The sequence below is a fragment of the Panicum virgatum genome, chromosome 2N, assembly GCF_016808335.1.
Source record: "Panicum virgatum strain AP13 chromosome 2N, P.virgatum_v5, whole genome shotgun sequence".
Taxonomy (NCBI): Eukaryota; Viridiplantae; Streptophyta; class Magnoliopsida; order Poales; family Poaceae; genus Panicum; species Panicum virgatum.
This window is the reverse complement of record NC_053146.1, coordinates 1,624,483-1,651,997: the sequence shown is the minus strand read 5'-3', so window position 1 is coordinate 1,651,997 and position 27,515 is coordinate 1,624,483. Positions and strand designations below refer to the sequence as shown.

Sequence of the window (27,515 nt, the reverse complement as noted above, 5' to 3'; positions counted from 1 at the left end):
CCGGAGGGCCGGCCGCAGACCCCAAGGCACGGACATCTAGAACGGCAACCAGCCCAGGGCGAGCGACAGTGACGACGACGCGGCCACCGGAGGTGCAACACCCACCCTGGGCCGAACGGCGGCGGCGGCCACGAGGCCACAGGCTGCCCCAAAGCAGGGCCGAGCCCGGGGGTCGGTGGCGGCGCCCCCCGCCACACTGGAGCCTAGGCTCCAGCGGCAAGGGCAGCCCGCCAGCGGGCCAGGCAGGCGCGAGCGGCGGCGCCCCGTGCCGGCAGCCAGCCACGCGAGGGCCGGCCGGAGGTGGGAGGCCGCCCGGGCGGGCAGCGGCGGAGGCGCCCCCGCCCCACGGGAGCCAGGCCCAAGCGGCGAGGACGGCGCGCCCGCTTCTAAGGTCTGGTGAACAAGGAATTGGTCTAGTGGATGAACGAACTGCCAGTCCGCCACATGTCACTAGGCACTAGCAGCAAATATTCGAATATTTTTAGTTTCCAGCAATAATTTCCATGCCGTGCTTAAGATGCCAGTTCACTTAAGTAAGATAACTTAAGGATGACGCTGGCGCCCAAGATTAGAGAGGAAAAAGAAGACTAGTCATTCATGGCAGAGTGAGGCGTGGGGAGGAATTGGTCTATGCAAAGAAAAGTGAACTAATTATGAAGGACTACCCGCACGACCAAAATAAGACTTATATCTAATAATTATAATTATCTATCATGATTTCTTTCATCTATTAAATATTGTAATATACTTTAAAATACATATTTATCATTATCAAGTTGCAACAGATTTCGGGCCTTGCTACGCCTCTCCTCTTTGTTATCACTTGAACCTAAAAGCTCACCATTAGATATATGTTTAGGGGTTTACTTTGATCTATTTTCATAATGGTAGAGGTAGGTAATTTATTAGGAAAGATAATGAATCCAATAACTGTTATAATTAGAGTTGTCGAAAGATGATTGAATGTTTCTGATTTTTGTGAGAGTTTCTAAGATTTCTCTATTTTTTAAAGTGTCTACCTAGAATTCTAGGTGGTATCACGTGGAGGCTCAAAAGGAGCCTCAATAGTAAGATTCTTTTTAACTTCAGTTGCCTCAAAATTTTCTGTCTTAACAGCAATAGCAGACTCTGCATTTCACTGTGTTTCGCATATGTATATAAATGTGTTTGGATTACTGACAAGGACCGGTGGAAAAGACAAATGGAACTAAGCTCAAAGTCTGGACAGTGGACACCTACCATCTACGCATCAATGTACAAGGAAGGAACAAACAAGGTCTTCGTCCTTGAGAAGCTGTATCAGATGAAGAAAAAATACGTTATTGAATTTGCAGCTTGTGAGTTGTGACCTCTCAACTACCGCAAGATGAAGTAAATTTAAATTGTTTGCATATCTGCAGTTTTTCAGAAGTGACCTCTCAACTACCGCAAGATGAAAGTGTGCATATTTCTTTAAAAAGTTGTACCTTGATAGCATATGGGCTTGTGGTGGTGGCCGGTTAGCTGAGATATTTTTTTTAATTTTGCTGCTTTTGAGTTTTCTTTCAGTTTTTTTTCATTTTTTGAAAAATGATTTGTTGGGGTCCATCCAATTCGACTTGCATGGATGGATGAGTCGGTGACCCGTCCCTACAAATACTATAAATTGATTTGTAGCTGTGAGAACTAGAGACGAGTATCGCACCCACTTCCAAAAATATGTTTTTACCCATCTCTAAGGTCTTGTTTAGATTCTGTAAAAATTTGGATGAAATTTATTTTTAGCAATTTTCAACTGAAGATGAGAAAGACTAGACATGATCTAATTAAAAAACTAATTACACGGATAGACCGGGAATCGCGAGATGAATCTATTAAGTATAATTAATTCATCATTAGAGTATGTGTTATTGTAGCAATTTATTGTCTAATTATGATCTAATTAGACTCATTAGATTCAACTCACAATTTACAAGCAAATTGTGCAATTAGTTTTTTTATTTTATCTATATTTAATTCTCCATGCAGTGCCACAATATTCGATGAGACACCTTTGGAAGTTTCAACTTTGGATCTAAACGAAGACCTGGTTTAGTTGCTAGTCAAAAACTTTACACATCAATCACATCAATGTTTGGATACATGCATGGCGTATTAAATGTAGACGAAAAAAATCATTTTTCACAAATTGTCTGTAAATTGCGAGACGAATCTAACACTACTACAGAACAGGCCTTTGTTCCAGGACATTTGTCCCGGCAGCATTTGGGCCCGGGACAATAGGTGGCTTTTGTCCCGGGTCCAACGGCTAGCCGGGCTAGCGGGGGACAGGGGCCTTTTGTCCCGGTTGGAGGCACCAACCGGGACAAAAGGGTGGCCTTTTATCCCGGTTGGTGGCTCCAACCGGGACCAGAGAGTACCATTTTATCCCGGTGAAGATCTCCAACCGGGACAAATTGCATCACCACGCACGAGTTCACATCCATCTATTTTATTTAACTCGCATCCCCCTCTCTCCGACCTTATCTCTTCGTCTCCCTCGCCTCGAGGCTTCCCGTCCCTCTCCATCCTCAAGCTTCCTGCCTCCCATCCCTCCCCTCCAAGCCCGGGGCGGGTACGCCCGGGGGCGGCCCGGCGAGCCGCCCGTGGCTGGCCAGGCGCCGCCGCCCTCCGCCCAGCGCACAGGCCGTCGTGTCTGGCCAGGCGCCGCCGCCCTCCGCCCGGGCACGCAGGCCGCCGTGGCCTGGCCAGGCGCCGCCACCCTCCGTCCGGCGCGCAGGCCGGTATGGCCTGGCCAGGCGCCGCCGCCCTCAGCCGGGTGCGCAGCCAGGTGGAGCCCGCCATGGCCCGGCCAGCCGCAGCCGCCGCCGTGAGCCCGGCGTGCGGACGGTCGTGGGCGAGGGCGGCGTGTCTTGGCCGGCCGGCAGCAGCAGCTCGGCTCGGCCTCGGTGGACGCGAGGACAGGCCCGTCCGCAGCGGATCCAGGCGGTGAGAAGCTACAGATTAGATGAGTTCGTGTTCGTGAATGATTTGTGTTTGTGAATGATTCGTTTGAGTGTGTTGTGAATTAGATGTTGTACTGTGAATCAAATCGAATCCATGTGTTGTGAATCAATTGTTGTATAATGAATCAGATTGAACTCATGTTTGCGATGTTAATTCATTGGTTGTATATTGCTCATGATTATATTGCGATGTTGTGAATCATGTGGAGTTGAAGCCTCAAGAACTACTCTGACAGAAATCTGCAGGTATCAGCAGGAGGGGGAGGGGGGTGTGGGCGGAAGCTGAGATTTTTTTTTATTCTAAAAATTACATTTATCCCGGTTCTATACTCATCGGGACAAAAGGGTTGGTACATTTATCCCGGCCAGACAGTCCCGGTTGAAAAACCGGGACTAAAGGCTGTTAGGAACCGGGATAAATAAAGGATTTTGTAGTAGTGTAATGAGCCTAATTAGTTCATGATTAGACAATAAGTTGCTACAGTAAATATGTGCTAATAATAGATTAATTATTCTTAATAAATTCGTATCGTAGTTTACAGATTAGTTCTGCAATTAGTTTTGTGATTAGTCTATGTTTAATACCTTTCAAAAAAATTTCTAGGAGCAACTAAACAAAGGCCGAATTCTAAAAATTATTTTTTAGTAGTGATGCCACGCTTGTCCGGTCCAAGGTTTACAAATTGCAATGGAGAACTTGGGAGTTGCTCAGTTATTCTCAGTTTGCTCTGGCCACCGAAGCAAACGCTTTTGCAACGTCCTCGATTTATGTTCTGCTCCAGCTTGCCATGGCGGCAGCATCCAACCGAACAACTTCAGGAGGGTCTGCAGAGGGAAGATCGATCAAAGCGCATCAAATTTGCCGGAAGCAATCGTGATTTTCAGGCCGGATTGAACCAACACCGGCTTTCGTGCACGCAATGCTCTGGAGCTTGCCTCTCGCCGGAGGCAGGCGAGGCAGCGCCGCGGGCGACGACTCGGCGAGGGTGTGTGGGTAGCCCGGTTCGCTACGCTGGAGTCTGAATCTGGTGCATCGTGGTAGTCGATTGCGGATCGAACGGCTCTCGGCTGATCAGGGGTGGACGGTAAATGAAATACCGTCCACCCCGGACAGAAATTGGCATACCGTCCAGCGTCTGCCCTCTGCTCGCCGTATACGGCAGCCTTGCCGCCCGCCAGCGAGTTGAGAACCTCCTAGTGAGGCCACATAGGGGAGAATGGTTTGGAGTAAACATTAGGAGCGCCGGCGAGGCACCGCCGCCCAGGCCCAGGCCCGAGCCCTGAGGAGGGTCGAGCTGTGCAGCGCCGCCCGGAGCCCCCAAAACCAAGGGCCCCTCATGTATAGATAGGTGTAGTATAGAGACTGCACGTAGTTTGCAAGCTAGGCCTCCTATGGACTAACACAACAGCATCCGGATAGTATGGTGCAGCAGGCCTGCATGTTCGCCCACAACACAATGTGGCAAACATTGAGTGCGTGACTGGATGAACTCCTCTGATCCCCTAGACTTATCACCGCATCTAATCTAATCTTCTAACTCCCTCACGACTATTTCTAAAATAAGCAATGATTTATTGATCCGTCAATTGCTCTCTTCTATTTCTAAAAGAAACAACAAGCTATAATGTATACATTAATCTTCAGCCGTAGCATCGCATAGACATATTTGCTACTCCCTCATTTGCATGAAAAATACGATCCCATTTTTTGAAAAAAAATTCCCACAAACAATGTAATTCTAGATATTGGATCTCAAGTATTTCTAATTAAGTGGTTAGATTTGAATTGCATGCCAAAATTAACCGCATGTGGCAAACAAATGAGGGCATGATAGTCTTTTCACATGTATAAATAATATAAGAACTGTAAACTAAATCGGGTGCAAACTACATTTACAAATATTTATCATATGTATAAACTAAATCAAGTGCTAACTACATCTAAAAAATTAATTTGCTATAAGGTATGGAGAAAAATTACTAATTTTTTCTACATGGGTGAGGAGCACTTTGGCATTTTTTTAGATTAAGGGAAAATTCCGGCCTTGAACATTCAAATGTGAATGTTTATGACCGTAAAGAAACAAATCTGACCACAAAGATAGAAGTTTACATGAGTACTTAGACTCCAAACCTCCAACCGAGGAGCACAAAAGATAAGAAAGTAAGAAACAAGAAAGAAAGCGAAAGACTAAGCTTCGAGCTTCTTCTACATCCTTCCTTTAACCTTGCTTAGTCGTCGTATCATAATATAAATCTCACATCAACCACTACTACAAAAAGTAGCAATAGTACCGTGCAGCCGGTACCCGGCTGGCCGGTACTAAATGGACTCTATTTAGTACCGGTTGCAATGCCCAGTACTAAATGCACTACCACTAAGAAAAATGTGTCCAAATAAATGCATGTGCGCCGTGGTTCGAACTCGTGACCTATGGCTTTGCGCGTAGCCTTCTCTACCATCCCACTCACATAGCACATGTGAGTATATAGGAGATGCTATCGTTTTGATTAACTCCAACGGACCATTTAGTATCGGGCCATGACCATTTAGTATTGTTTTTTGACACCACCCGGTACTAGATGATGGCATTTAGTACTAGGTGGTGTTATTGTCCGGTACTAAATGGGTGGGGGGGCCGGAAGCCATTTAGTACCTGGTTATAACATCAAATGGTACTAAATGGTGACATTTAGTACCGGACAGTGTTATAACACGGTACTAAATGGGTCCTGGGGGTACTGTGTTGTAGAACCGGTACTAAATTGACATTAGTACCGGTGTAAGGATCACCGGGGTGTCCGACCCTAGAGGGGGAGGGGGTGAATAGGGTCGCTAATCGCTTTTCTATCCTAGGGCTCAATCTAATTGCATAAGATAAACCTAACACGTCCTACACATGCTAGTTATGACTAAGGTTTATCTATGCTACCCTCTACTTACCCAAAAAGACTTGCAACCTATAGTCAATCCTAATCAAACTAACTAGGAAAGTAAAGGTAAGCAAGAAAGAGTAAATGCGGAAACGTAAAGCGGTAAGGGAGAGGATATGCAAACTCCCGTGAAGACACCAAGACACACGATTTAACGTGGTTCGGTTAGGACACCAAAGTCCCTCCCTACGTCCACGGCCACTTGCTCACAAAGAACAAGTGTGATACCGAGTCTCTTCGCTTGATCACCGTCTTGCCACGCCTCCAAGGCTCCCGACAAGCAAAGGCTAAGTGACACCAAGTCACAAAGACGAGGTCACCGCCACCGTCTATCTCGAAGCGTCACCACGGCACCGTCTTCACTATCTTGGAGCTTTAACACCAAGTAGGGGCCTCCTTCCCCGCACAAAGTGTCGTTGCCACTCCACACCAAGTCGGAGGGTCACACGACGAGTACAAGTGTTTGCTTGCCACAGCAAGACTTCTCTCAAGGGAGCTCTCACAAGAACTAATCCCTAATAAAGCACTAAGCACTCTAACAAGTGTGCTTAAGCCTATATGATGTACAATGAAGCTCTATGGTGGTTGGAGATGATCTTTAGCTCTAGTATACTTCTTTGAACTCCAGCACTCGCAAATGACCCGGCCTTGGGGGTATATATAGGCAGCACAAGCAAATATAGCCGTTGGAGAAAAGCTGCCAGAAAAACGCTTAACGCCGGTTAATCCGATGCTCCCCAAATCGCCATCGTCGGTTTAACCGGTGATACTAAACTGCCCACTGAAAACTAGCCGTTACGTGTACGGGCAATCAACCGACGCAATCGACCGGTGTATGTAATGTTAGCGTCGGTTTAACCGGTGAGTGCAACTGTCCTCTGATCCTTGAAAAACAAACTCTCTGGACAACTGCACCGACGCCATTAACCGGTGCATCATCGGTTCATCCGATGTATGCATTTTCCTTGGTCTGCTTCTGCCATAGCACCGACGTATTCAAACTTCCTATCGTCGGTTCATCCGGTGCCAAACCCTAGCCCGCAGGCCATCTCTGTCATTGCACCGATGAGTACATTTTGCCTTACGTCGGTTCATCCGGTGATACTAAAACTCCCAGACGTGCTCAAGTCAATGCACCGACGTGTGTAATTTGCTTGGCGTCGGTTCAAGTGTTGCGTGTGTCATCAATCGCCAAAACATTATATTGAAATATGGCATGAGAGGCCATTTTCGCTACAACCGGTTTTAAAGCAATCGGTACTAATCGGAGATGGACGAATGCCTCTTTTTCTGGTAGTGAACTGTCTTCTTAGAAACCCTTGATGTAAGGATTGTCGATGGTCATGTGCCTTCCTGTCGCCCATGGTGTTGCTATCAATGACTCCAAGACGACGCCTCAAGAGGAGAGTAACATTAAAATACCGCCACCATCCGAACCACTTAATTGGTTCTTTAATTTTTCACTTAGATCTGTCCCTTCAGATTGACGTCCTCACGTTAATGCCTTCGAGAAGGAAAATGATACCCACGGGCACCATCATCACCTGCACAAGCAAGGTTTTCGTCCGAGAAGCTACACGCCAACAAGCAAATCATGGCGAGCGCCAAGCAAGAACCTGACGGGAGGCGTCAACCAGAGGAAGCCCCCACGGTAATTGTGTACATTGGCATATACATGGGATTTTTTTTACGAAATGACTTGACTTGACTTCGTCAGACAAATGTGTATTGTTGACTTCGGAGCAATATGAGAATCTGCACTTCAGGATTGTTGTCATCATGATGTGAGAGTGGTTGGATTGCTTCTTTTTTTTCGCGAACGTGACTGAGCACGTGTTTCATTAAGAGGAAAGCAGAACAACCATTACAAACCTTAATAGACAGAGGCTATTAAGACGGAAACAAAGAACCACCACGCAAGTGGCACACGACCCGTACACAAAATGAACAGCAAGAAAAACTGGAGGAACACAGGCGAACCCACAAACCTAGGTACGACCACCACCAAACCTACAAAAAAATACTACAAGCCATAGGAAGCAAAGGTCGCCAACACGACAAGAGGTGGTAGAGCATCCACCCGACCCACCAGACGGCAAAGCATCCGCCTGAATAGAAGCACAAAGCCGGCGGCAAAGCATCCGCCACGGCCAAACGGCGGCAAAGTATCCGCCAACGAATAGAATGGCGGCAAAGCATCTGCCAGACGATGACCTTTGCAGTCCGGACAATGCAGCTGAAACGAGCGAAGGCAGGCAGGCAACCACCACCACCGGCAGAGCTTCCGAAATGATGCCTCCAGCAAGGGAGCGACGCAAAGCGCCGTCAACGTTCGACCAAGAGGTCAAGGTTTTCACCCGGAAAGCACATCGGGGCGGAGGGAATAGGGGTGAAAAATGACGCCTTCAACAAAGTAAATGGCGCCCGAGGGCGTCACCGTCATTGGTCTGCAAGCAGACCTAGGCTTTCGCCTCCACCTGAACCCTCCCCGAAGCCGAAGGCTGAGGAACGACAAAGCGCAGAAGAGCCCGCCGGAGGGCCGGCCGCAGACCCCAAGGCACGGACATCTAGAACGGCAACCAGCCCAGGGCGAGCGACAGTGACGACGACGCGGCCACCGGAGGTGCAACACCCGCCCTGGGCCGAACGGCGGCGGCGGCCACGAGGCCACAGGCTGCCCCAAAGCAGGGCCGAGCCCGGGGGTCGGTGGCGGCGCCCCCCGCCACACTGGAGCCTAGGCTCCAGCGGCAAGGGCAGCCCGCCAGCGGGCCAGGCAGGCGCGAGCGGCGGCGCCCCGTGCCGGCAGCCAGCCACGCGAGGGCCGGCCGGAGGTGGGAGGCCGCCCGGGCGGGCAGCGGCGGAGGCGCCCCCGCCCCACCGGAGCCAGGCCCAAGCGGCGAGGACGGCGCGCCCGCTTCTAAGGTCTGGTGAACAAGGAATTGGTCTAGTGGATGAACGAACTGCCAGTCCGCCACATGTCACTAGGCACTAGCAGCAAATATTCGAATATTTTTAGTTTCCAGCAATAATTTCCATGCCGTGCTTAAGATGCCAGTTCACTTAAGTAAGATAACTTAAGGATGACGCTGGCGCCCAAGATTAGAGAGGAAAAAGAAGACTAGTCATTCATGGCAGAGTGAGGCGTGGGGAGGAATTGGTCTATGCAAAGAAAAGTGAACTAATTATGAAGGACTACCCGCACGACCAAAATAAGACTTATATCTAATAATTATAATTATCTATCATGACTTCTTTCATCTATTAAATATTGTAATATACTTTAAAATACATATTTATCATTATCAAGTTGCAACAGATTTCGGGCCTTGCTACGCCTCTCCTCTCTTTGTCATCACTTGAACCTAAAAGCTCACCATTAGATATATGTTTAGGGGTTTACTTTGATCTATTTTCATAATGGTAGAGGTACGTAATTTATTAGGAAAGATAATGAATCCAATAACTGTTATAATTAGAGTTGTCGAAAGATGATTGAATGTTTCTGATTTTTGTGAGAGTTTCTAAGATTTCTCTATTTTTTAAAGTGTCTACCTAGAATTCTAGGTGGTATCACGTGGAGGCTCAAAAGGAGCCTCAATAGTAAGATTCTTTTTAACTTCAGTTGCCTCAAAATTTTCTGTCTTAACAGCAATAGCAGACTCTGCATTTCACTGTGTTTCGCATATGTATATAAATGCGTTTGGATTACTGACAAGGACCGGTGGAAAAGACAAATGGAACTAAGCTCAAAGTCTGGACAGTGGACACCTACCATCTACGCATCAATGTACAAGGAAGGAACAAACAAGGTCTTCGTCCTTGAGAAGCTGTATCAGATGAAGAAAAAATACGTTATTGAATTTGCAGCTTGTGAGTTGTGACCTCTCAACTACCGCAAGATGAAGTAAATTTAAATTGTTTGCATATCTGCAGTTTTTCAGAAGTGACCTCTCAACTACCGCAAGATGAAAGTGTGCATATTTCTTTAAAAAGTTGTACCTTGATAGCATATGGGCTTGTGGTGGTGGCCGGTTAGCTGAGATTTTTTTTAAATTTTGCTGCTTTTGAGTTTTCTTTTAGTTTTTTTTCATTTTTTCAAAAATGATTTGTTGCGGTCCCTCCAATTTGACTTGCATGGATGGATGAGTCGGTGACCCGTCCCAAACAAATACTATAAATTGATTTGTAGCTGTGAGAACTAGAGACGAGTATCGCACCCACTTCCAAAAATATGTTTTTACCCATCTCTAAGGTCTTAGATTCTGTAAAAATTTGGATGAAATTTATTTTTAGCAATTTTCAACTGAAGATGAGAAAGACTAGACATGATATAATTAAAAAACTAATTACACGGATAGACCGGGAATCGGGAGATGAATCTATTAAGTCTAATTAATTCATCATTAGAGTATGTGTTATTGTAGCAGTTTATTATCTAATCACGATCTAATTAGACTCATTAGATTCAACTCACAATTTACAAGCAAATTGTGCAATTAGTTTTTTTTTATTTTATCTATATTTAATTCTCCATGCAGTGCCACAATATTCGATGGGACACCTTTGGAAGTTTGAACTTTGGATTTAAACGAAAACCTGGTTTAGTTGCTAGTCAAAAACTTTACACATCAATCACATCAATGTTTGGACGCATGCATGGCGTATTAAATGTAGACGAAAAAAATCATTTTTCACAAATTGTCTGTAAATTGCGAGACGAATCTAATGAGCCTAATTAGTTTGTGATTAGACAATAAGGTGCTACAGTAAATATGTGCTAATAATAGATTAATTATTCTTAATAAATTCGTATTGTAGTTTACAGATTAGTTCTGTAATTAGTTTTGTGATTATTCTATGTTTAATACCTTTCAAAAAAAATTCTAGGAGCAACTAAACAAAGGCCGAATTCTAAAAATTATTTTTTAGTAGTGATGCCACGCTTGTCCGGTCCAAGGTTTACAAATTGCAATGGAGAACTTGGGAGTTGCTCAGTTATTCTCAGTTTGCTCTGGCCACCGAAGCAAACGCTTTTGCAACGTCCTCGATTTATGTCCTGCTCCAGCTTGCCATGGCGGCAGCATCCAACCGAACAACGCTCAGGAGGGTCTGCAGAGGGAAGATCGATATCAAAGCGCATCATATTTGCCCGGAAGCAATCGTGATTTTCAGGCCGGATTGAACCAACACCGGCTCTCGTGCACGCAATGCTCTGGAGCTTGCCTCTCCCCGGAGGCCGGCGAGGCAGCGCCGCAGGCGACGACTCGGCGAGGGTGTGTGGGTAGCCCCGTTCGCTACGCTGGAGTCTGAATCTGGTGCATCGTGGTAGTCGATTGCGGATCGAACGGCTCTCGGCTGATGAGGGGTGGACGGTAAATGAAATACCGTCCACCCCGGACAGTAATTGGCATACCGTCCGGGCGTCTGCCCTCTACTCGCCGTATACGGCAGCCTTGCCGCCCGCCAGCGAGTTGAGAGCCTCCAAGCGAGGCCACATAGGGGAGAATGGTTTGGAGTAAACATTAGGAGCGCCGGCGAGGCACCGCCGCCCAGGCCCAGGCCCGGGCCCTGAGGAGGGTGGAGCTGTGCAGCCTCGCCCCGAGCCCCCAAAACCAAGGGCCCCTCCTCATGTATAGATAGGTGTAGTATAGAGACTGCACGTAGTTTGCAAGCTAGGCCTCCTATGGACTAGCGCAATAGCATCCGGATAGTATGGTGCAGCAGGCCTGCAAGTTCGCCCACAACACAATGTGGCAAACACTGAGTGCGTGACTGGATGAACTCCTCTGATCCCCTAGACTTATCACCGCATCTAATCTAATCTTCTAAAATAAGCAATGATTTATTGATCAATCAATTGCTCTCTTCTATTTCTAAAATAAACAACCAGCTATAATGTATGCATTAATCTTCAGCCGTAGCATCGCATTGACATATTTGCTACTCCCTCAGTTGCATGAAAAATACAATCCCGTTTTTTGAAAAAAAAATCCCACAAACAATGTAATTCTAGATATTGGATCTCAAGTATTCCTAATTAAGTGGTCAGATTTGAATTGCATGCCAAAACTAACCACATGTGGCAAACAAATGAGGGCATGATAGTCTTTTCACATGTATAACTAATATAAGAAGTAAACTAAATCGGGTGCAAACTACATTTACAAATATTTATCATATATATAAACTAAATCAAGTGCTAACTACATCTAAAAAATTAATTTGCTATAAGGTATGGAGAAAAATTACTAACTTTTTTTTAAAAATTACAAACATTCCCCTCCCCTCCCCCCACTCGGCTGCCATAAACAGTGAGTTCACGATAGTTTGGAGGGGAGAGGAGGTGGGGTATTTATAGAGGCAGACCAAAGGCACCGATTGGTGCCACAGACCCTGTGCTAAATATTGTGCATAAACACCGGGTCATGGCACCAATCGGGTCCTTTGCCCTAGGCACTTGCTAGCCTTGGGTCGTGGTATGACCCGATGCCGTTGCCTGCACAATAGGCACCGGTTGGTGCCACCAACCGGTGCCTATGCCACCGTGGGCATTTGGTGCCTGTTCGTGGCACTATCTGGTGCCTATGCTGTAGTATTGGGACCGGGTCGTGCCATGACCCGGTACCAATTGTCCTCGCTGGGCTCGGTCCAGGCCAAAGGTACCGGCTGCAACAGCAGCTGGTACCTTTGGTCTGGACCTTTGGCCCGTTTTTTAGTAGTGACAGTATACAAAATATAATACACATATTAAGAACCCTCGTTAAAAGAGTGACATGGAACACTCCAATAAATAGCAACATGACACAAACATTTCTTCTTACTTAAGATCAACATGACACGGATTTTGTATACGTAACTCTGCAAGATAAGATGCCATCGCTCCTACTGCACCTCTGATTCTGCGGCATGGCGTGCTTTGTCACTTCTGCTTCAGGGTAAAGTGACTGAGCCATTGCAACTTCATGCATAAGCCAATGCACAGCGTATCAAATCTCGGACTCTGATGATCGTGAGGAATGTTGAGTACTCTATCCTGCCTGTGATGAGTGAATTGTCAACCGTGCGGTGTGATCGTGCGCTTGGTCTTTGGATTGCAGGTACACGGGCATCGAGTGTCGACGGGGAGCTGCCGTGGAGGTGCTGTGGCCGATGGACCGTGCGGTGGACGGCGGTGAAGGGCAGTCGGGACCGGAGCTCGGACCGGGCGGTAGCTATGGCGTCCACTCCTGGATCGAGGGCGCAAGCGGCGACGGAAGGCGGGTTTCTTGGTTTGCGCCACAAAACCAAGGAGGCGGGCGGCGGTTGAAGACGCCAAGTCGTGGAGGCACAGGCGTCGGTCTTCGGACTGACGGAGGCGACGAGTGTCGACGGCGTTTAGGGCCTCGCTGCGGGCGAGGAGGTGACGGGCGTCGGGCGGCGTCTAGGGCCGTCAGGAGGCCGAGGCGGGAACGGCGTCTAGGGCCACGGTGTGGAGGCGGGAATCTTCCCGCGCGTGAGGTTTTGGCGGTTTTTTCTAAACCGGCGACCTACCCGGGTTTCGCGGACCCTCCAAAACCGCGGACCGGATCTTCGTCGACGTGGCGGCATCGCAGCAAAGACTTCGAGTCGAAGAAAGAAGCTCCGCCGTCGATCGAGGCTGTACAGCAGGGTGCTGCTGCCCTGACCGGTCTGACCGGTCCCCTGGACCGGTCTGACCGGTCTGGCCGCAGCAGCCGGGTATAAATACCCCCCACCAGCTCGTGGGTGGGTGAGTTTCTTGAGTCTTTTGTTTTCTCGGGGTTTTTCCTTCTCCCAGCCCCTGCTCTAGGTTAGGGCCAAGAACTCCAACGCAAAAGAGGGTTAGGTATAGCTACTGTTGTTTGTGAACTAGAGGAGCTTAGATCTAGGCCTGCTTTGCTTGGCGCTTGTAAGCTTTGTCCCACGCTTAGGATGGAGCTAGAGGAGAAGAACGCTTTGATCAAGTCTTTTGGAAAGACTAAGGTCGTAGAGTTTAGCCCACCTATCGACTGCTCTGTTTGCCCTGGTTTGATCTCTGATTTGGATAATCTTGCGGTAGAGAAAGTAAACTTGGAGAATGAGAACACATACCTTAGGGCGATTCTGAGTTGGGTTTCTAGCAGTGAGCCGCAGTTGGGCATGATGATTAAGCAGTTCAAGCGTGGTGATGGGTTTGGGGCCGGTTACACATACACGAAGTCAGACTTTGACAGGTTGTATGGTAAGATTGGCAAGGCTGCTGGATACACTGCTAGCACGAGCACACAGCCTTCGCTTGTTGATCCCGCGGATGGTGTGCTTAAAGAACCACCAAGAGCACCTCCGCAGAAGCAGGTTTGGGTTCCAAAGCCCAATGCGCTGAGGAACCGCCTCGACACGCTCCCTGCTGCCACAGCCCAGGTTGCCCAGAAGAAGTGGGCTGCTCCTCCCCGTCCGCAGGCTAGGCCTCCACCTCCCAAGCGTGAGGTGAGGTACCACTGCGAGTTCTATGACAGGGAAGGTCACCTGGAGGAGTTTTGCTTCAGGAGGAAGCGGGCTGTGAGGAGAGAGCAGGAGAGACGGAATGCGGACATGTACTCTGCTCGGGTGCATGGTGTGGCAGAACCACCTGAATTATCCCGGCTCAAGTGCGCAGGCCATCACCATAAAGGCAACACCGGCTCAAACGCACTTCAAACGGAACAATTCTTGGTCTGTCGGGTAACGTCCCGATACAACCACCGGTTCTCGGATCGAACAAGCATACCCCGCACGAAGGCGAGTCCAGAGATATTACAACCACAAGTTTACAACATAGGCAAAGTAGTGATTACAACATGTTTCAAAGTACTTATTACAAAACCAAACTTTGTAAACAGTTATACAAGCCATAACTTTAACTTCAGAGTTTGAAAAGCAGTGCAAAGAGACAACGACGGCTACAACACGTCGCAAAGGTATACCAAGCTAGCCCAAGCAAGGTATCACTCGTCATGGTCATTGCTGGCCAAAGACGAATCCCACTCGACGGACCAACCAAGAGGCAAAGAGCAGGGCCAAGACAAACTAGCGACTTGGTCCTCAAAACTCAAACCTGAAAAAGGGTTTCAACAGCAAGGCTGAGTATTCTAATACTCAGCAAGACTTAACCATCAATGGGTATACTTAACCCACTTTAGCTAGACTATGCAGGGTTTGTGAGGTTCTGGTTTCCTTTGCTGAAAAATAATAAAGAGTAGGTCCTTATTTCACATTTTAGCTTTCCATATTCTAGTTGATTAACCATTCTATGTAAGCAACTACTATTCAACCATGGTAGAACTTTAAGCAAATATCAAGATTAATCATAATAATGTTGCTCTTGTTACTCTGTGTGGCAAAGAGATCAAGTAGTCCCAAACTGTGGGAAGCAGACGATTCGAATCGAGTTTGTTAACCTGGCCAGGCAGACCTAACACACACGTTTGGAACACCGTCGGTTCGTTACCAAACAACCGTTGACCTTTTTTTCCGGCTTGTGGATAGGAACACTCTCCCCGACTACAGGGCACCAACTTCCTCCCTGCACCCGTGGTGTTGATCAACATAAACATAATTAAAAACCTATTTCTAAGAGAGAGTGTCAGTATATCCACTCCCCGGTCCAATCGACTACTAGGCTTACCGCGTACCATATTTACGGCATGTGGCTAGTACGTTCAAAAACTTAACCAGCACTACCACACACCGCGACCTTAGCAAGTTCACCAACACAGACGGGGTCTCACATAAGGTCATGATATCGAACACAACCCAGTCCGTCGTCCTTATATTGGTAACAGAAAGTAAACAAGCAGTTCCTATAAAGCTCGCGAGTGACAGGCAATCACTCGACTTTTACCGGTCCTATAAGCTTAGCAAGTAGTCGAACTCAAGTCTAGTGTTCAGTATATAGGTTCCTAGGATCATGCATCTAGGGTTTCAATTCAAATCCTAAGAACTATAAATGCACAAGTAAGTAATAACAGTAAATGATAATAATTTGAAATATAGGTTATGTCCGGGGCTTGCCTTCTCGGTAGTCGCTAACTATTTCAGCCCTGGGCTCTTCCAAACTTTGGTCCGGGGCTTCAGTTAGTATGGCAGTGTTCACTTGAGCTTCGAAATCACCTCCTTCGGAATCCGGGATCAGCTCGTACGTCCCGTCCGACAAAGCAGTCGTATCTATATGTAATGCAAGAACAGTATTATAAACACACATGGGCAATCATTTATAGAGTAGTTAAATAACAATTCTAACTACACAAGGCATCCTGATCAACAGCACAAGGAAGCTATATTAACATCATAAACAAGTGGGAGTGGTTTCCTATAGCAAGCAAACTATGGTTTGCTAACAAATTAGTCACTCAGTGTACATTCAGTAATAAAATCATCAAAAATTACTTTGAACAGAAGGTAAACAGAACAAGCTATCCTATAAAATTCATGCCAAAACATGTAGCCATTTAATCACAACAATTCATTCATTCAGATAACACCTAGAACAAGATTGAATTACACAGATTAATCTAGAGAAAAACAGAAGTTAAAAATTTAACAACAAGCATAAACAGGGATGAATTAGATACTGTGAATTTTTCATTATTTTATCTACAAAGAATTAATTCCGAGAAAATAAACAAAACAGACATCAAATTAGCAAGATTCATTTTTAGCTCCTGTTCTATTCATGAACTGGGGTTCAAACTTTATTTACAAGCTAAAATATTCAAAAAGATCACTCAGAAATATTTTCATGATTTAACAACAGCATAAACTATTTATCATAAATGAAGTCTACTAAACAAGGATTAAATCAAATAAATAGCTACACATGAGAAATGACCATGAAATTTTCATATAAATACTAGTGTTGCAATAACAAACCACCATAAATATTTCACTGCAAGACTTGGTTTCAATCATCAGTTAAGAAAAAGATAAAACAACTAGTCTTTATTTACCTAGTGACACAAAACCATTTATACAGCAAAAACTTTCAACAAACAACCATAATATTTTGATTCTACTGCATAGATCTTTGCACAAGGATTCCAGAACATCAAGATTTGCTATTTTACGAATTTCCTATGAATTTCTACTGAATTTCAAAGTTCACTGCAAAAATTACAAAGGAGTCCCTAGCGGCACTATTCACATGAGTCACGGTCTATTCAAACAACCCCCTGGAACTTTTGTTCCTTCTAACACGGGGTCCATGGCCGATGGGGAAGAACAGAGCAAAGGGCGCCGGCCATTATCGGCGGCTAGGCTCACCGGCGGCGAGGGTTGGGTTGGGGAAAACGAAGAGTAGAACGAGATCTACCCGATGGTGGGCTTCTTGGGGCTCGGAGAGGCAGGATTGGAGGTTCCCCGTGGAGCAGGTGCTCCGGCGGCGACGGCTAGCGGCGGAGGCGACGTTCTGGTGAGGTAGAAGAGGCGTGGAGCGGCCGGGGAGCTTCACCTCGACATGAGGGAGCTAGTGGGGTGCTTGATTTAGGCAGAGGAAGGAAGGAGGAGCGGCTCCACGGTGAGCAGGGCGGCGGCGGCGGATGTTCAACGGCGGCGGGGTGTTTTAGTGAGGATTGGGCGAGGAGGAGAGGTGGGTGAGCTTCGCGGGGCCAGGGCAGAGCTGCTGGTGTGGTCAGCGCGGGCGGAGGTGGTCGGAAAAGGTCGGGCGACGGTGAGCTTGAGGCTCGCCGGCGTTCGGTGGGCGGCGATGGCGTTCTGGGCTTCCGGAGCGGGAAAACGGCGCGTGAGCGAGTGGAATAGAATGTGGGAACGTTCCTAAGGTTGATGCGCGCGCAGGAGAAAAGAGTTCGGGGTCCTCTCCTGGGCTATCCACGGCGGCGTCGCGGTGGCGGCCGCCTGGGCTCGTCGGGGTGGCGTGGCGAGGGGTGGAGGCTCCAGCGCGAGGGGGCAGTGGGTCCAGGGGTCAAGGGGGGTGACGTGTGGGGCGGTGGCGAAGCTGGAGTTGGCCTGCGGCCGGCCCAGAGCGGCGGGCGGCGCTGCAGTACGCCGGCGGCGAGCAAGCAGGCAGGGAAAGGGGAAAACGGGCTATTTTGCAATTTCTGAAAATTCCAGGGACCAAACTATAAACCAGCGATAACTTTTAAAATAGGGCTCAAATGAAAAAGTGACCAACATGAAAGTTGTTCAATTTTTCAAGATCTACAACTTTTATGTTGTACAAAAATTGATTTGACCAAAGTATAAAAAGCTAATTTTGAAAACATGGAAGGGATTTTGAATTTAAAGGAAACTTGTCATTTTCAATGCAATTTCACTTCAAACTTAGACTGATTTGAAAAGTTTCCTGCCAAGCAATGATTGCACTAAAATTTGCAAATACACCCTCCACAAAAGCAATAATTGCACACCCTATTCCAATAAACTACAGAAAGGACATTGCATAGAATTATAATTAAACATATAACTTTTTATATTTACAAAAAGATCCTTTTTCAAACAATTCAAGCACATGATGCACATAATAGATACACAACTACTGTGCAGACACCTAGGGTGTCACACATGGTCCTTCTCGGTGTGGTGATAGGCGAGATGCTAGGGCGCGCCGTGTAGGTGGAGGTCAGGGAGACGGTGGTGGTCACCGTGCTCCAGCGGGTGGTCGCTTTGCCGGCCGTGCTCCCGGTCATTTTCAGTACGGCTATGGACCACGGGACTGACTTTTTGGAGGAGGTTTTGAGGCTCCACACTTTCCTCGCAGTGGTGTTCGTCAGTCACGCGGTAGACGGGGCGGGGGATATGCTTTGTCTGGTTTTGCTAACCCTTCTGTAGAGCAAATGGCTCGACACTGGTTTGCTTCTCACTTTGCTAACCCCAGTGTTGAGACATTTGCTCACCCTTTGTCTCACTACTGATGTGCAGGTCGGAGGCTTGGAGAACAGGTGGATCATGGATTCCGGTTGTTCGCGCCACATGACCGGAAATGACAAATGGTTCTCCAGCCTCACCCCGATGCGCTCAAAGGAGTACATTGTGTTCGGGGATAATGGAAGTGGAAAGGTACGTGGACTTGGCGCTGTTCGAGTTTCTGATCACTTTACCCTGAGAGAAGTTGCTTTGGTTTCGAATCTTGGCTTTAATTTGCTCTCTGTGTCGCAACTTCTTGATGAGGGGTTTGAGGTTCGCGTGTTCTTGATTCCAGAGGAGATTTGGTTTGCCGGATTACACCTCGCGATCGAGTTTTCTTGGTTGACTTCTCTGGAACTCCTTTTGGCCCTTCTCATTATTTGATGGCTGGTCCTTCTTCTGATCTGTGGAAGTGGCATAGGAGACTTGGACATTTGAGCTTTGACTTGTTGTCGAGACTGAGCTCACTTGGCCTGATCCGAGGATTGCCCAAATTAAAATTTGAAAAGGACCTTATTTGCCATCCGTGTTGCCACGGGAAAATGATTGCCACTTCACATCCGCCTGTTAATCAGGTGATGACCTCTTACCCTGGAGAGTTGCTACACATGGACACTGTCGGTCCTTCTCGGGTGATGTCTGTTGGTGGGAAGTGGTACGTTCTTATGATTGTGGACGACTTTTCTCGCTATTCTTGGGTCTTTTCATGAGAACCAAGGATGAGGCTTTCGAGTTTGTTCGAGACTTGATCTTGAGGTTGAAAAACGAGCTACCCTAGGCCATGAGAGCGATTCGCAGTGATAATGGCACATAATTCAAAAACGCTCGTTTTGACGCCTTTTGCAGTGATCAAGGGCTTGAACACCAGTATTCTTTTCCCTACACTCCACAGCAGAATGGAGTTGTAGAGCGGAAGAATCGGACGCTGGTTGAGATGGCGAGGATGATGCTCGATGAGCATAGGACTCCTCGCAAATACTGGGCTGAGGCGGTTAACACCGCTTGTTACATGTCCAACCGCATTTTCTTGCGTGCTTTCTTGCACAGGACTTCTTATGAGTTGCGGTTTGGACGCCAGCCCCATGTTGACCATCTCAGAGTTTTCGGTTGCCGGTGCTTTGTGCTGAAAGATGGAAATCTTGATAAGTTTGAGTCTCGCTCATCTGACGGTATTTTTCTCGGTTATGCTTCTCACTTTAGAGCGTACCGTGTGCTGATTATTGATACTAACATCGTCAGAGAGACTTGTGAAGTCACTTTCGACGAGACTGCACCATGCAATTCTTCTGTCTTTGAAGTTGCAGGAGATGATGAGCTCGGCACCTCCATCTTTGAAGATGAGGAGGAAGAAACTGCAGAGGGCGATGCTGAGGCTACCACACGTGCTGTGGACCCAGCTATCTCTGCCACGAGCTCGGACGATGACGACGGCCCCGACCCGACTACGTCTACTTCCCGGGGGCTGTTCGAGGAGGTGACTCAGGCTTCACCAGCTGCACCTGAGGAGATACCAGTTTTGGTTGAGGAGGAGGCGACTTCGACACGGGAAGCACCACGATACATTCAGCGTCGTCATCCACCTCAACAGATGCTAGGTGATCTCAACGAGCGAGTCACCAGGTCCAAGGTAACAAGTATCGCTGGCTTTGCTCATTCAGCATTTGTTGCCTCTTTTGAGCCCAAAGATATTGGACACGCTCTTTCTGATTCTAATTGGGTCAATGCCATGCATGAGGAACATGAAAATTTTGAAAAAAAAAACCAAGTTTGGGTTTTAGTCGAGCCTCCACCTGCTTGTAATCCCATAGGAACTAAGTGGGTTTTCAAAAACAAGCAGGGTGAGGATGGTTTGGTTGTTCGAAACAAGGCTCGTTTTGTTGCCCAGGGGTTTTGCCAAAAAGAGGGTATTGATTTTGAGGAGACTTTTGCCCCTGTTGCTCGTTTGGAAGCTATTCGAATTTTTCTTGCATTTGCTGCTTCCAAGGGTTTTAAAGTTTTCCAAATGGATGTTAAATCTGCCTTCTTGAATGGTTTTATTGAGGAAGAGGGTTATGTGAAGGATCCCCCTGGTTTCGAAAATCCCAAGTTTCCAAACCGTGTTTATAAACTTCAGAAAGCACTTTACGGTTTGAAACAGGCCCCTAGAGCGTGGTATGATAGATTGAAAACATTTTTGCTGGCTCAGGGTTTTAAAATGGGATATGTGGATAAAACTTTGTTTCTCATGTGATCTGGCACTGATTTTCTTTTAGTTCAGATATACGTGGATGATATTATCTTTGGCGGCTCTTCTCACGCTCTTGTCTCCAAGTTTTCTGAGCAGATGTCCAGGGAGTTTGAGATGAGCATGATGGGTGAGCTGCAGTTCTTCCTCGGGCTGCAGATCAAGCAAACTCCTTAGGGCACTTTTGTCCATCAAGCCAAGTACACTAGAGACTTGCTGCGGAAGTTCGACATGAGCGACCTGTCTCCTCAGCCGACTCCGATCAGCACATCAACGGCGCTTGATGAGGACTTGGACGGCGAGGCGGTGGACCAGAAGGAGTACAGGAGCATGATTGGCTCTCTCCTGTACCTGACGGCGACGCGACCGGACATCCAGTTCGGCGTCTGCCTCTGTGCGCGCTACCAGGCTTCTCCGTGCACCTCCCACAGGCAGGTGGTGAAACACATCTTCAGGTATATGAAATTCACCCCTGAATTTGGTCTTTGGTATTCTGCGGATTCTTCTCTGGTTTTGGTGGGCTTTTCTGATGCCGATTTCGGTGGGTGTCGGTTTGATCGCAAGTCTACATCCGGCACTTGTCAATTTCTCGGTACATCTTTGGTGTCTTGGTCCTCTCGCAAGCAGGCTAGCGTAGCGCTTTCTTCCACAGAAGCTGAGTATGTTGCCGCTGCTAGCTGCTGCTCCCAGATACTTTGGATGAAACAAACCTTACAGGATTATGGCTTGAGTTTCGGTAGGGTTCCCATCTTTGTAGACAACATGTCAGCCATTAGCATTGCAAAGAACCCTGTCCTACACTCCAGAACCAAGAACATAGACATCCGATTCCATTTCCTGCGAGACAACCATGAGAGAGGACACATAGACCTGATCCATGTCCCTTCAGAGAGGCAAACTGCAGATATCCTCACCAAACCGCTAGAGCAGGACACCTTTGCTCGCTTGCGAGGGGAGCTTGGGGTTTGTTACCCCTTTTGATTGCTGACTTTTGTTTGGTTAGCTTTGTAGATTTTATTTGCTTCTCTTTGTTTTCTAGGTTTGATAGTTGCATTGTGCATATGCATTGTACATGTTTGCATTTTGCATTGACTCACTTGCACTAGCATTCTTGTATACATTGCTATGATCTTCTAGTGCCTGCTAGTGTGAGTTGATAAACTTGATCATGTATAGCTTGCTCCACTGTGTATATGACATCATCTGAGTTAAGCTATTTTGATTTGAAAATCTGAAAACATGATCACCCTGTCTTGGCTACTAGCATGTTAGGGCGTGTTGATATGCTTTGCTGTCTTATTCATGCTAGTGTAGCTTTTCGTTCAGCAATTCATACTTGAAATGATCTAAATCTGATAAAATTGCTTGAACTGTTCTTGAAATGGATTGAAAAGATCCAGATGGGATTGCTTGTCGCACTGATCGAGCTTTCGGGACGGCTCACTTTGCACTTGTGAGAACCCGGGCAAGGCTGTGCATGACTGAAACGAGTACTTTAAGCTTCTGATTGTCTTTTGGCATAGGCTTGGTCTCGTTGCTAAGTGAAGCATGACAAGCTTTCAACCCCTGGCATTAAGAATTGATTGAGATAAATTTGATTGAAAAATAAATGTTGGCAACTTGTTTTGGCTGCTTTGGCTCACCTGTATGAGTTTGATTAGCACTGCTTTCCATTCCCTACTTGTTAGTGCTAGATCTTGGGTGATGCTTTTATTTCTCCTAAACTGAACTTGCCTAGCTCTAGACTGTTTTGATATACCCTGTTGAGCTAGATGCAGGTCTTGTTTATGGATGCACATGTGCTTGAGACTAGATGTTGCTCATATCATTGTATCCCTGAATGCTTTCACTTACACCTACTGCATTGCATTCATGGCATCGCATCTGTTCAGGGGGAGTTTCAGCTTCAGGGGGAGCTTTAGGTCTTTTTAGGCTTGATGTGTGCATGTGCCAACAATGGGGAGAATTTTGGGAGAACTGATCGAACAAGGGGGAGACTTGTTTGATTTTTGAAAAACTTGTTGCGCACAGGGCTTTGAGAGTGCATCATTTTGGGAGAGTTGCACTTGTGAGAGGGAAAAACTTTGCTTGGGGAGTTTCTGCTTTGTTCTTGGCTCCTGGTTTTCTTCGTTTTCTCTCTGCTTCTTGCATGACTGCGTCGAGCGTTACCTCTGTCTTTGAGGAGTCATGTTTTGGCTTTTGATCGATTGCGTTGAGCCGTTGCCCTTGTCTTAGGGGATCGATCTCTGCTTGAGTAAGTGACTGTTTATGTTTTTCTGAGCTTTTCGTCACTTGCTTGAGTTCTTCTCTTTCGTGCTTCTTTGTTCTTTTCTGGTTTCACTTCTCTTGGTTCGTTTGTGGTGTGTTGACAATGCACTCATCAAGGGGGAGATTGAGGAATGTTGAGTACTCTATCTGCCTGTGATGAGTGAATTGTCAACCGTGCGGTGTGATCGTGTGCTTGGTCTTTGGATTGCAGGTACACGGGCGTCGAGTGTCGACGGGGAGCTGCCGTGGAGGTGCTGTGGCCGATGGACCGTGCGGTGGACGGCGGTGAAGGGCAGCCGGGACAGGAGCTCGGACCGGGCGGCAGCTGTGGCATCCACTCCTGGATCGAGGGCGCAAGCGGCGACGGAAGGCGGGTTTCTTGGTCTGCGCCACAAAACCAAGGAGGCGGGTGGCGTTTGAAGACGCCAAGTCGTGGAGGCACGGGCGTCGGTCTTGGGACTGACGGAGGCGACGGGCGTCGACGGCGTCTAGGGCATCGCTGCGGGCGAGGAGGTGACGGGCGTCGGGCGGCGTCTAGGGCCGTCAGGAGGCCGAGGCGGGAACGGCGTCTAGGGCCACGGCGTGGAGGCGGGAATCTTCCCGCGCGTGAGGTTTTGGCGGTTTTCTCAAACCGGCCACCTACCCGGGTTTCGCGGACCCTCCAAAACCGCGGACCGGATCTTCGTCGACATGGCGGCATCGCTGCAAAGACTTCGAGTCGAAGAAAGAAGCTCCGCCGTCGATCGAGTCTGTACAGCAGGGTGCTGCTGCCCTGACCGGTCTGACCGGTCCCCTGGACCGGTCAGACCGGTCTAGCCGCAGCAGCCGGGTATAAATACCCCCCACCAGCCCGTGGGTGGGTGAGTCTCTTGAGTCTTTTGTTTTCTCGGGGTTTTTCCTTCTCCCAGCCCCTGCTCTAGGTTAGGGCCAAGAACTCCAACGCAAAAGAGGGTTAGGTATAGCTAATCTCTCAAATTTAGATGGTGGATGATGGCCGGATGGCTCTAGCTTTGTATAGGTGAATTCCTCCGAAATTTATGAATGAAATCCTGTTGAGATTCACCTTTGTGTGCTGAGTACTCGTCCTCTCCCTTCTCCTTTGCGTTTTGGTCCTGATTTCTCCTCTTTTGGGATGTTTCGTGTTTAGAGGAATCAAGCTCGTGAATTCATGGTTTGATGGACTCGTTGTGATGATTCTAATCTATCTAGCCTAGTGCCAAACCTGCTGGAATCGCAAGTTCTCACGGATTGAGATTTTTGGGTTCTTGAGAAAACCCCAATTCTCTTTGATCTATCCTTAATTTCTCACGACTTGCTATTCTTTTGGGAAAGATCTTTTGGGAATATGTTTATGGGGTAGATGCGAAGCTTTCCTCCAAGTTTCGTTGGATTTGGACTTCGTTTGCTCGAGATTTGACATTTGGAGCTTTGTTGGCGGGCTGTCTGGGAGCGACCGGTCTGACCGGTCACGGCAGTCCAGTTCTGCGCTTTGCATCGTTTCGACTCGCTTTGCTTCCGTGCTGCGACCTGGGTCTTCTGCTTCGAGATAGTTTGTCCGTAGCTATACTCGCTGACCTAGGTTCAAGGGCTTGCGGTGATTTTGGGACATAGGCCGACGGATCGATTTCGGAAGAAATTTTGATCGGCTCACATTCACCCCCCCTCTGGTCGCCGGCTTCGGTCCCTCAGATCGTACACTAAGTCTATGCCTCATGAATGCACAGCGCAGTCTGTTTTCCTATGTAATTGAGTTGTCCTCACCGTATACTCAGCTGGTGAGAAACCAAACAACATCATACATGAAAGACACACAAATTGAAACCAAGAATAAGTGGCGTGCTACAGTTGCACAAGTTCCTAAGGTAGAACATAGGACTTCAATGTCCCAGCTGTTGTGGTTGTTTTTATTTATGCAATTCTTCTTTATTAATGAAATGACACATAACCCTCTCATGCAATGTAGGAAAAAGTAGAGCATGGTACTTCACTAGCTACTTCCTAACTATAGCTAGCTTTCCTCCCCTTTCCGTTGTATTTCTGGATTTTGTCCTAGGTTGCATCGGAGATCTTCCCTATTGCATGCTATTTTGAGTCCTTTATTATCTTGTTTCTTGTGTGCATCCAAGTTATATTATTTAGAATTTCAGGTATAGCTGCGGTGCTGCTGATAGAATTTTCTTTTCTTTCCGCACCCATTTCATGAGCGATCTTTGCAGTCGTACAGGCACATGTTTAACCCATAATTCAAGCGAGTGACAGACACGTATCCGATGCCTAATAAGCTCCTCGTCATGGCCTTGCAATAGTTTTCTCTCACTAGCTACCCCAAAAGTTCTCCGTGTTCTCATGCTTGATCTCCGTGTGCTCATGCATGGCTTCTCAATATGAATATGTGCAAAACCATGTTTAGACTTCCAAATCATTTGGTAAACCATCGCTTCGGCATTCTGGTGGAAGTAATCTATTGCCTTTGGCAGGATAATCTCTTCCAGCTGTTCTAGGGCAATGTTTGTATGCAAGCAATTTTGCTCCATGTGGACTATCGCTGCTTTTTCGGAACTACTACCCAGAGGCAGCATGTCCTCTAAAGAACCATGGGGTGCAAAGGAGATTCCTGCTTTCAGATATGGATAATCTTGCATAGAAATTATGTCTTCAGAAAGTGAGATCTTCTGCTTGCTGTAAGCAGACATTGAGACTTGACAATACAAGCTAAAATTAATTACTGGTTCTAACAAAACCTCTGATAATCCTGCCATATCTAGGTTACTATAACGTTGAACCTCGTGCTGACCATGCTGCTTGCAACAAAATGGGTTTGGCCGGGATAACTGAGATGTGAAGCTGTAGAATTCGTCCCAATGCTCCTTATGGCATGAATAAAAAGATGGACCCCATGAGAAGTCTTGAGCGGTCAGTTGAGAAAGTTCATTCCTAATATTTTCCAATGTACGCTTGAAATGAGGGGCAAAAAACTGCAAGCACTTAATTGCGATCCCAAATATGTCTGTACTCTCCGAGAGCTGTACCCTCAAACCAACGAAGATATTACCCTCTGGTGTACCATCGTACTGGACAAATGTCAAGCTAACGCTGGTTCTATGCTCTAAAGTACGGGTCGGCACCAACCATAACAAAAAGGAGGGATAGTTTTTGCCCCGGACGATTTCATGATGTAGCTCCTTTCCTGCAAAAAGGTTCTGAATAACAGAGTTAAAGGGCATGTGACGGCGGGACATGCCACCAAACTCTATGAATCTCAGAAACTCACTAGCACCATCTGCATACCACTCAAATCTTTGAGCAATGGATCTGCTCAACTCATTGTTGTTGCGGTTCACAACAGAGAAAACAAATGATTTTGTAGCATGCACAATACGGTTAGGAAGGGAGGAATTCCTTACCTCCCGTTCCATTTGTTTGCCTTCTAGGATTCTCTGCTTGCATTTGTGCAGTGTGTCATCGTACTCCTGAGCGGCACGCTTCAGCTTCCTACGCCAGCGCAATAAGGATGCATCAGTGATCTGCCACTTATTAGATGTCTCAAGAGCGGCCTCAAGCCTGATGTGAGCCATCTCTAGCCTCTCCAAGTTTCTGTTGGCATCTGATTCTTTCTCCTCATATTTTTGAACGAGACCAGATAGGATTTGGCTGACTGTCTCCTGGACAACTGCAGAACTGATTTTCTCTGCCATTAGACTTCAAGCAGTATTCCTTCCCTGTACAGAAAATATAACATACAAAAATATATGAGAGATGAGATATATGAACTTTGGACAACAAGCAAGTTTTAGCTTAGCACAGCTGCAAGAACCTACCTCCAATTGAATGGCATGGAGGAGGTAGACACCTATCCAGTGTCTAGAGAGTAAACCTGCTTACTGCAAGGGAAGATGAGAACTTAAAGAGAAGAAAGTGATGGCCACGTTAGACGAGTTCAATAGATAAAGAGTATGACACTGAGGGTGGGGAGGACTTTGGCATATATATGGGAATTTTTTTTACTAAATGAGTATTATACTTTGACTTGACTTCGTCAGACAAATGTTTGTTATTGACTTCGGAGCAACGTGAGAATCTGCACTTCAAGATTCTTGTCGTCATCATGCGAGAGTGGTTAGATTGCTTCCAAGATCTGGTGAACAAGGAATTGGTCTAATGGATGAATGAACCGCCAGTCCGCCACATGTCACTGGGCACTAGCAGCAAATATTCAAATATTCTTAGTTTGC

At 47.0% G+C, this 27,515-nt stretch overlaps 1 protein-coding gene across 1 annotated transcript; it reads right to left on the bottom strand.

The window, feature by feature from the left end:
• Nucleotides 1-36: 36 nt before the first annotated feature.
• On the bottom strand, nucleotides 37-27,201 carry LOC120659089. Its single transcript, XM_039937150.1, has 3 exons — nucleotides 27,102-27,201; nucleotides 25,608-27,002; nucleotides 37-393 (listed from the first exon to the last, which is right to left on the bottom strand). The coding sequence occupies exons 2-3, from the start codon at nucleotides 26,976-26,978 to the stop codon at nucleotides 37-39; spliced, it is 1,728 nt and encodes a 575-aa protein (XP_039793084.1). The 5' UTR covers nucleotides 26,979-27,002; nucleotides 27,102-27,201.
• Between the last annotated feature and the right edge of the window lie 314 nt (nucleotides 27,202-27,515).

Bases quoted from the DNA above. Each gene is read 5' to 3' on its own strand.
- LOC120659089 (XM_039937150.1), bottom strand. From the start codon at position 26,978: ATGGCAGAGAAAATCAGTTCTGCAGTTGTCCAGGAGACAGTCAGCCAA. The intron at 394-25,607 runs GTAGCTAGTGAG...CTTGTTCACCAG, and splicing joins GAACACGGAGAACTTTTGGG to ACCTTAGAAGCGGGCGCGCC.